General features: G+C 46.2%; 1 protein-coding gene across 1 annotated transcript in view; it reads left to right on the top strand.

Annotated features, from left to right (window-relative positions):
* The first annotated feature begins 2308 nt into the window (after window positions 1-2308).
* Window positions 2309-10402, top strand: part of Ryr3 (ryanodine receptor 3) — a 525260-nt gene continuing 517166 nt past the window's right edge. The window contains 1 exon segment of the mRNA XM_029536054.1: window positions 2309-2425. Within this exon segment, the coding sequence (XP_029391914.1) occupies window positions 2375-2425 (51 nt within the window). The 5' untranslated portion in view covers window positions 2309-2374.

Raw genomic sequence — 10402 nt, 5'->3', positions numbered from 1 at the left:
GGTGCTTGCTGACTTAAACTCACCTAGCTTTCTTATACAAGGACCGGGTCTTCAAAGGCGACCCCTCCCCCAGTGGGCTGGGGCCTTTCCCATTAATTAGCAATCAAGAAAAAAATCCCCACAGACTTGGCCATATGTGAATGTGATGGAGGTAATTCCTCAGCTGAGGTTCCCTCTTCACAGGTGTGTCAACCAAGATTAGTTATCGCTGGAGGTGGTGAGAAACGGCGTTGAAGTTAATTTCAGTGGTCTATACAGTTTACTATAGGTTCACCTGGGCAGAGGGCATTTAAATCAAATGAGGCCTCTTAGTTCCTATGTCCCCATGAATAATTTTGTTTCTGTATGCTTTCTTCCTTTTGCAAAATGAACAAGGATTTATGAGGTTTTGGGTCAAAGTGAAGGGGCTAGATCCTTAACTCACAAATTGAGTGAAACTAACCAGCCATCCTAGAATTGAGGACACAACCCTGGCCCCATTAACACCATCTGGGTAACTGGTCACCATGAATGATAATGCATAGTGAAGGAGATGCTTATTTATATGATGGTGGCCATTTTTCTCTAGTGTTCTTTGTTATCCTCATTGATAAAACACACCTAAGAGTCCCTGTGGTGGGACAAGTAAGCAGTATTGATTAAATATAGCACTACCTTATTTCATTAGTCAGGTTTCAGATGTTATACATATAGCACTTAGCAATGCTGTAAGTAAACGGTATAAAGTGCTGAACGGACTAAAAGGAAAGATTTTCTCTGGCCCCACAGGCTGTCAGTTAGCCACCATGTCAGTCACACGGTCCCCCTCTATTCAGCTGCTCTTGGCTTCCTTGATGACTTACAATGGTTCAAGCACCCCAGAGTATTTCACTGTTCCCTGGGTTCTGCTGAATTTCCAACCATGGCCAATGGCGTTCCTCGGGGATTTAGGAATCCCAGAGGCTTTTCACCTATCAACATGTACTCTTTTGCCAGTGATGGAGACAAGAATCTTTATCCAAAGATAGGGCATAGAGGCAAGCATGGAACGTAAAGTGCCACAATGTGTGGATGGCATGCTTTGTTCCGGGCAGCCTTTAGAGGAGCTGGTAGGTTCAGACCCAGAGCTGCTTGCTACTCACCTACATCTTGAGGCACCTTCTTTTAAACATTTTTGTTTTGCCCAGAAACTTCTTGACCAGCATACAGAAGGGACAACCTGCACCCTGTGCTTTTTAGAGGACCAATCTCACTGCTCCCAAATCCTAAAAAATCTACCCAAGGCCAGGTAAGAATTAGTAGCCTCCTAGGAACCGTGGTGTGCTCTCAGCAGCCCCACGCTCTCCTAAGTCCAGAGGGCTAGCTCTGAAAGTACAGAGTAAGGGTAAGCTTGGGCACAAAGAAACAATTCTGACATCATCTAACTTCCAAATTGAGGACAGCTTCTTGAAGCTCCCAGGGGCTACTGAAGCTCTATTCAATGGGGGTGTAGTGACCTTATCAGATTAAAAAAAAACAAAAAACAAAAAACAAAAAAACAAAAAACCATTTATTGAGTTTGTGCTTTGCCAGTTTCATACACGTGTAATGTGCATTCTGATTATTGTACCCTCTCCTTATCAAATTTTAAAGAGTGAATGGGGTCTCTAAAGAAGAGCTACACACGGGGTTACAAACTTTGTTATGGATGAACAGTCACCCTCAGAGCGTCTCTCCTTGCTGCATGAAAAAGGAAGGAACACCCACTATGGGTGGTGAGGTGGCCCTGCTCCAGATGGGCGCTCCCACCCAAATATGAAACCAATAATCTCTCTCTCTCTCTCTCTCTCTCTCTCTCTCTCTCTCTCTCTCTCACACACACACACACACACACACACACACACACACACACACACACCGTGCAAAGTGGACAAATCTAGAGGGTTTGTGCCCAATTTGGGGGCACTGAATCTAAGCAGCTGGCCTTTGTGTAAGAGCCATTTTCCCGTCGCCGCGGGGCGCGCGTCTCCACCGAATGTGCGGTGCCGTGCGGTGCGGGGGAGGTTCCACGGCTCCGGCCCGGGTCCCTCGCTCTGCCCCACACCCGCCCGGCGCGCGCCGCGCTGCGCTGTCCGCGGAGTCCGTGGCTGCCGCGCACTTGGCTGGGGCGAGAGGAGAGAGGGGTGGGCGGGCTGCTCGCCTGGCATTGGCGCTCTGCAGTGCAGTCAAGTGTTAGCCCAGCTCCCTATATGGTCGGGGATTAGCTCGGCGCTGCTGAGGCTGAGCGAGGAGCAGCAGGAGGAGGACGGAGGAGGAGGAGGAGAAAGAGCAGCGGCAGAGCGGCAGTCAGCGCACGCCGCTGCTTAGGGGAAACAGAGGCGCCCGAGGCTGGGGCGCAGCGCACGCCCTGGGAGCCATGGCCGAAGCGGGAGAAGGAGGCGAGGATGAGATCCAGTTCCTGCGGACTGTGAGTCTCGGCGGCCGGGCGAGGCGGCGGGCAGGTGGGGAGGAGAGCGGCGCGGTGAGGAGGGGCTGCGCTGCGCCGCGGTGCGGGGCGCGTTCTCCGCACTTGCAGGCTGCAGAGGCGGACCAGCCACCTCTCCGCGGTAAGGGGCTGAGTGGAAAGGGGCCCCTTCTTCAGCCTTTTCCCCTCTTTCCGTGCTGCCACCTCACACTCTCAGGTCTCCCTACCCGGGACTGCTTGCTCTCCCGGCAACTCGCTACTTGGTCTGAAACCTTTGATGCCCAAACTTCAAGCTGAGCTTGGCTTGTGATTCCTCAGACCCAAAAGATCAGAGGTGTTTCAAGACCGGCCTCCTGTCACCTCCACACCTTGCCGGGTCCCTCATTTGAGCTGCCTTCGGGCTCTAGGGGACAGTCAAGAAAGGAGCCAATGGGGCAGGGGCGACAGTGGGGAGCCCGGTCTGGAAAACGGGCGCCTGCTTTTGGTGGCAATATAGGGACCGATCAGAAGGGAATTCACCCAGTGCTGTCCGTCTCCCTTCTCTTTAAATCTCTATCCAGCAACTGCTGCTAAACCTTACTTGACTCACCCGCGGGTCTGTGAGAGCTACTGTTTGTGCTCCAGGCTCCCAAGAACCCTGCAGGATGGGGAAATCCCGGTCTGTGGCTCCGCGTCATCAGGTCCCCTTCTTGGCGCTGGATGGAGGGCAATGCTCCATCCCAGATTTTGGGAGCGGGCAAAGTCCAGCGCAGCTATGCCTGTCTTCTCCTTGGGGAGTTAACAATTCAAGGTGGTCGATCACCTTGAAGGACAGGGGGCAGCAGGTTGCTTCCTAGGGCTGATTTCAGCAACCTGACCTTGAACAATTCATATAATCTTCTCTATGTAGCCTCAGTTTCCTCTCGTGGAAAATGGAGGCAAATGTACTTAGCATTTCATAAAAGATAATTAAATGAAATAGTGAATTCCGTATTTTCCAACTGCCAAATGCTTTATAAGTGCTAGGTGATTTTATACCAGGTAGGTAGGGTCTGGAGAATTAGAATGAAATTCTTACCTTGCACTGTCCTCTTTTTAAGAGTGTCCTGCTTCTTTCTGTCCTGGTCACAGAGGACGACAACTTCGCTCTGTCCATCTTTTGGAACGTCCCGTTCCCTCTTGTTTTGCAGAGTTTCCTTCTAATTCTTTTCAGACCCATCCTTACTTCCGTTGTCTCTTCTTCAAACACTGTTCCTTGGTCAAGGCTCAGTCTTGGGTCTTGTTTGAGGGACAGAGAAGACCCACCATTCGCCTAATAGTCCGAGAGGCCAGAAGCTCCTCTACTTTGTCCTGGTTCATCTTTACACTGTACACAACCCACCCACTGTCTCAGGGTCCGCAAGCTACCTGTTCTTCCCAGAGCCTCGTGGGACCCTTTTGCTTTTTCTCCAACAGGTGTCCTCAATAGTGAATGACTAACAGCACAGGTGCTTCTGGGTTTGTGCCCTCTTCAGCCATGTTGTTTGTTTATTATTAAAAGTCTAGGCACAGATAATTGAGGAAATTTTCTTTGGACAGATTGAGGCAGCTTGAAGATGAGACTCGAGGAGTTAAGGTTAGGATCGGGAGCCTGACCTCAAGTCTTCGTGTAGGCTGCTTGTCTTAGCTTCGGTAGCCATCTTCCCAGCCTTCTCTGTGCTGGGCAGTGTTGTAGTTGAGAACACCTGTAGCCAAGGTTTAAAATGGCAGTGGTTGTTTAACTTTGTCTCACCAGTTTTCTGGAGATGGGAGTAAATAGAACTCTTTTTAAAGTCAATCTAAAGACTCTGTGGGGTTTAAGCACCCTAATAAATAGTCCAGTTACAGAGGGCTGAGTATCTGCACAGCTCAGAAGGAGAGCTGAGGTCACCAGGGACTGACTCCCAGGTATGACAAAACCAATTCTTTCTTCAGCAAAATTACCTGGAATGATTTTTTTTTTAAAGGACTGTGAGGTAGTTGACATGAGGTAATCTTAAGTACCATCTTCATCTTATTCTTTCTTGGAACAGAGGGAGGTACAGGAAATCAAATGGCTTGGCTGTGGCTGCCCAGCAAGTTGCTGGTAATTGTCATTATGTAATGTTAAGTTTTACTCCCAATGGAGCTGTGAGGTCTGCTCCAGAGGTTAGAATATTAGAAGTCCATGCAGATGAATTTGACTCTGTTCCTCATTAGCCATGAATTAGATAAGACGATGTATTGGAACTCTGGAAGCATATACTTGATCTCTGCACGTGCGCACACACACACAAAATTGACATTATCTTTCAGTTTTTCAGAAAGTTAGAATCACTGTGATTTACTAGCAGGGTAATGTTTTCACCTATGAATATACCTGTGTTGTACACGGCATTTTACTTTGAACTCACTCACTTCTACCTTAGCATATTTTTCTTCCCTACAAACGGGATCTGCTAGAGCCTATTGGCCATGTGTCAATCACCTTAACGTTGCTTTGGACCAGAGGTGACAATTTTCACAGCAGAACAGAATCATCCTTTCGCAGCTGTGAGCTTTAAAGGATTGCTGTCTTGGAGAGCAAAGGCTTTTAAATCTACCTTAAGAATAACTACAGAGTAGCATCCTTCTGTGGATACTAATCAAACTGAGGGTGATTATGATGTCATGTGGGTCACACAAGTGACAGCAGTGAAAGCAGCTAGAATTATCGACGGCATAGAACGAGCTAGGAGGCAGCCGGCCGAGGTGTGTTTTTGTCATAGCTTTAGACCCTTATGAATCTATGTTTTATACTTTGGCACACTTGAAACCCACCATTTCCTATGAGAGAGTGGGTCAACGGCAAGGGCTTTGGAGATGAAACTTATACTCCAAACCTCCAGAAGGAGATGGAACCTCATAGATTCCAAAGTCACTGGAAGCCATGTCTGTTATCCAGAGAGACAGACAGGAGAATCACCTGATCTGTAAGGCTAGAATTTTCTCTCCTACTGCTGTTGGCAGTGGCATCTTCTTCCTTTCCAATTGCTCCTGCTGACGTAGCCGGTGTCACTGACGCGGCTCTGAGGCTGCTCAGAAGCAGATAAACCTGCCAGCCACTGATCCGAAAACAAGAAGTTATGGCGAGAAGAGTGACAATTACCCTGTCTTCAGACACTTGGCAGAGTGGCTGGCATCAGGAGTGCCAGGGAGATGCAGTTTTCCCATAGACTACAGTAGCCATTTAAAATTGCAACAAAGCTCTGAGCCTTCACTCGCCGTTTTCATGATACCACAGACCTCTCCTTCTTAACTTCATTCTATCACACAGGGACTTAAAACAGAACTTGGGATGCGGTAGGCATCCATTTCTATTAAAGACAGGTCGTAGGCTGCCTAGCTGAGCCCTCTCTGTAGAAAGTTGTTCTCCTTTATCCCTGAACTGCTCTTGAACAAGGAAGGGTATTTGGATTGAAAGTCAGGGCTGCTCTCTTCCTTCCACGGTGATTCAAACAGATCTGTGTATTAGAATTCTACCAGTGATGTGAGTTCTGCCCTTCTGGAACTCATATCTCCTGGCTGGGGTGCTGGTGAACTTTTACCTGGTGGCTGTGGCTGCTAGCTTGCTTCTCTTGTAGGCGGTGTAGATTTATTTCCCAGCTCTTGAAGTAGATGCTTTTGCTCAGGATGCCAAGAGGGAAAGATGTGAAAAACATCCTCCTGGAGCTGGAGAGGGCATAATGGAGACAGAGCTTGAAGGCAGACTCCAGGTGTGGACCGCTGTAGGGCTGACCAGAAGCTCTACTGTCAAATGAGGATGAATGCTAATGTCGGCCTTCCAAGGTCTCTACAGGGTCTCTCAACTACACAGTCTTTTCCTGGACAATCTCTCAGAGTTGGTTTGATTCTGTACCAGTGGAGTAATGTACATAATATTCTCTTCTTCCCAGCAAAATGCCCCTGCTGGGTGTGAGCAGGAAGCAAGGCCCTTTCTTACAAGTCATCAAGTTGAGCTGGGAAAACTGCTTCTGCATTAGGGTGTTGTGGCTTTTCGCTGCTGTGGACCAGGGTTGACCAGAGGTTTTAGCTGCTGAGCTTTAGGAAAAGAACTTATGTTTGGCTGCAAGCTTGGAGATGTTAACCATGAGATGTTGTCCAGGACGAAGAATGAGACCAAGAAACCAGCCTGCAATTGGTAGATGCATGACTAATGCTTTTGTTTATTTATTTTCTATGCAAATATTAAGGAAGGATGAGGACACTTAAGGAAATTGGGATTTTTTTTTAAAACACAATTTTATCTTCTAACATTCATATAATGTACAGTAAGGACTTTTTTTTTTCAGTTCTTTTGGGCTTCTAATGGGGGGGGAAATGTTGAAACTGAAATGAGTGGGAGAAATTTATCTGGAGAGCAAAATACTCTAATGCCCGTTTTTGAAAAATTTGTGTTTGAATAGGTTTATATCCAACCTTGTCTCTGATTATTTTATGATCATTTATTTTAATTTATCCCCTGGTTTTCCCTTTGTATTATTGCTACTTAAAGAATGTTCCAGTTAAAGCTACTGACCACATGATTTTTACTGACCTGGGGTCCTTTCCAGTGACCTTTCTCTCCCCATGTAAGACAAGGAGGATCCTACCTCTAGAATACACTACTGTGGCTCCTTCTCCTCAATTTCACACCAGGAAAAACCCTTATAAATTAGCTATTTTCATAAGGATACCCTCAATATAAGATTTATCCAGTAGGACTAGAAGACTATAATAAAAAATTTAACATAGAGGAATTCTTGTTTCGTATATTAGTTCATTCATGACCTTGAATGAGCCATTTAAGAAAAGTGAGATTTGTTCTTGTTTCACCCTCTGTAGCTTACACACAGATGGAGATCTTGCATACAGAGATATCTTACATACAGAGATCTTATATACAGAGATATCTGACATAGGGAGATATTATTATCTGTATCTCTGAAGCTGCCTTACTACTTCGGAGAGTCACGAAAAGCAACAGTAATTCCAAATATACTCCCAATGACAAAAGCAGGTGCATTTCATAAGGCACGGTCATTGTGTCTGTCCTACAACAGGAAATCAATCCTGCTTGTGATTGGCTCTTGATGGAAAAGTACCAGAGTGATTCCCATCTCTCTACTATGCTCTGTGCCTTCATCCCACCCAGGGAGGATGCTACCCTGGTACTTCTTTGCCGTCATGTGACTAGAATGACCCCAGACTTCTCTCAAGTTGTCTCTTTAGAGGATGCAAAAAGCAAGTTGTGGCACATATAGCCAGGCAGGCTTCTGGGAGTCCAGCTGTGTAACAGACCACTCAGATGCTTATTGTCATCTCAGAATGTCACCAAAGCTGCTGCAGTCACAAGGGTACTTCTTGCCACTTAATCCCATAGCTATTATTTGTGAAGCTTCCCTTCCCAGTCCCCTCTACTCCCTTTTAAAGCTTATTATTCCTTTCTCTCAGGAACTTGCTTTCCTTTAAAGCCAATGGAGCTTCCCCACCCAGGGATTTCGCTGTTTCTTTTATCTGTTATCTGTTTGGGGAGAAGAGGGTCCTTTGCAAAACATTTTGGGGTAGCTGGACACAGATGCCATTGTGGTAGGGAATGCAGCTAGGGCATGCATACAGGGACTTTAGGGCAACCACACTCACCAGGGTGCCATGTTAGCCTTGCTGGTCTTAGGTTGGAGTCCTCACGGACAGTCCCTTGTTTGGGGTATTTTAGGGACACACTTCCAGCCACTGCAGTTTACCTTGGTTCAGTGAGTTTTGCCCTCACAGCACCTCTTCAGTTCAGAGAGAGGGAAGAAAAAGTGCTGGCACCTTACCCTATATCCTGCTACAGGGATGAGCCTGCTGAGGTGCCAAGTTTTTTTGTTTTTTGTTTTCTTCCTTATGTCATCCCTGATTCCCGGTTGTTCGAAAACAAAAGTTCAGATTGCCCTGAGGGGGATGATACAGTACTCCAATGCAAAAGAACTATGCCCCTGCCCCCAACTCCTTCCTTTCTGTAGCTCAAAGCATGTTATGACTCTATTGTCCTATCTGGGCTATTGTCCTCCGAGACTGACACAGCATTACTGCTAGGCACTGACTCACCTGCCCCTCCTGCTTTTCTTTCTCCATATCCCTAGACAGTGCACCCTCCCCTCACTTAGGGCGATCTTTCTCAGCATGTTTCCTTGGGGAGTAGCAATTATTTAATTCAGTGCCTGAGAAAAATAAACATTTCATCCTAAAAATTAGATTACAATGATATTCAGAAACTACCCTTTCCTCTGGGGTGATAGCTGCTTGCTTTAAAGTATGAAGGAGGCAAGAAGGAACTCTGGAGGCAGAGTTACAGCTGGCAGTGTAGGATCTTAGTAGCCATCAACACTTTCTGCTGAGGTCACTATGTGGGTGGTTTATGCTATAGGAAGTAGCCAATGTGGTAGGCAAGACAGCGCAGCTGTAATGAAATCGGAGGAACCAAAGTGCTGGCTGATCTCAGTGTCAACATGACCTGTGTACAAGATATCTCTCTCCTCTGTCTGCCGTTGGGGTAAGAGATTGTCTCAGGATATTTCCTCTACCAAGAAAACTGAACTGTGAAATTGTTAGTTCAGCAGGTACCACTACTGATTAGCATCATTAACAGCCGAACAAAGCAAGTTCCCAGAGGAGTAGGAGTTGCACTGGAAAAAGAGAGCATGTGGGAACAGTGCTTAGTGGCAAGTGTGTGGGAACAGCACTGGATCTTGGGGTACCCTGAGTAGGAGCAGAAGAGTCAAGGTACAGGAATCTGGGCTGCATGTGTTCGGATGAGTGGAGAGTAGAGGGTCTCCATGCCTATTTCAGCTTTTGAGCAGAGTAGAGGAAGCTGCACTGAACAGGGTCAGAACTGTCCAGCCTAACTCAGGCACTAGGAAGAATAGCCTTTAGAGTCACGATTGAAGCTAGTATATGCATTATCTAAAATGACTCTGGATTAAAGACAACATTGAGAAAGGAAATCTTGGCCTTTCCTCAGAACATGTGGCTCTACATCAAAGTGAGAACTAAGTATACATCTTCCCTGAGGTAGAGGAGTGACCAAGGGATAAATTCCATTGTTAGTCACTGCATTCATTGATGTCTAACTCATTGTAATCCTAAACAAATGCTCTGGACTCCCCCAAACCAGAACAGTCTTGTAGAAAACAAGGAGAGTGCTAAGGTGAGACACAGGAAAAAAACCCCAAAACTTCCTGGAAGGTGGGGCAATGTCACCCCACCAGTGAGGAGGCTTGGCTGGACTTCTCTTAACAATTTCACCGTAGGGCTCTCTAATGAGTCTAACTAGGAGAGTTCATCAGTCAGACCACAGGAAGCAATGGAAATTCTCAATGCCACATATATGTCCATATTGTAAGGTATATTAATTTGAACTCCCACACTGTGGTATAGACCAGATCCAGGCTGTACACAACTGTAGAACAGTAAGAGAGATCTGGCTGACACATCACCACATTGACCCAGAAGCAGACTTCAAGAGATCAGATGGAAATAAGACAGCTGTCCTAGAAAAGTTTGAGTTTCTGTTGCAGGCGCTCAGAACATGTGATTGTGGTTCTTCTTCAGATCACCCTCTCTGTCTAGGTTGGTGAACACTCTAAGAATAAACAACATTAAGGCTTTGAAGAAATCATTTCTTCGCAAGAGATGAAGGATAAAAACCACAAAAGAGAACACACAGGCCAAATGAACAAAGTTAGAACTATAGTGCTGGCTATATTTTATAGTGGTGGTTCTCAACCTGTGGGCCAAGACCCTTTTGTTAAACCTCTATCTCTAAAAATATTTACATTATGATTCTTAAAAGTAGCAAAATTATAGTTATAAAGTAGCTAGGTGTCACCACAATATGAGGAACTGTAGTGTAGGGTCAGCAGCATTAGGAAGGTTGAGAACAACTGTTCTAAAGGGTTTCATTTGCTGGATTCCTGAAAGGTACCCTGGTCTATCCTTTCTGAG

The sequence above is a fragment of the Mus pahari genome, chromosome 3 (assembly GCF_900095145.1).
Source record: "Mus pahari chromosome 3, PAHARI_EIJ_v1.1, whole genome shotgun sequence".
Lineage (NCBI taxonomy): Eukaryota > Metazoa > Chordata > Mammalia > Rodentia > Muridae > Mus > Mus pahari.
The sequence above is the reverse complement of the archived record's forward strand: the minus strand, read 5'-3'. Positions and strand labels throughout refer to the sequence as shown.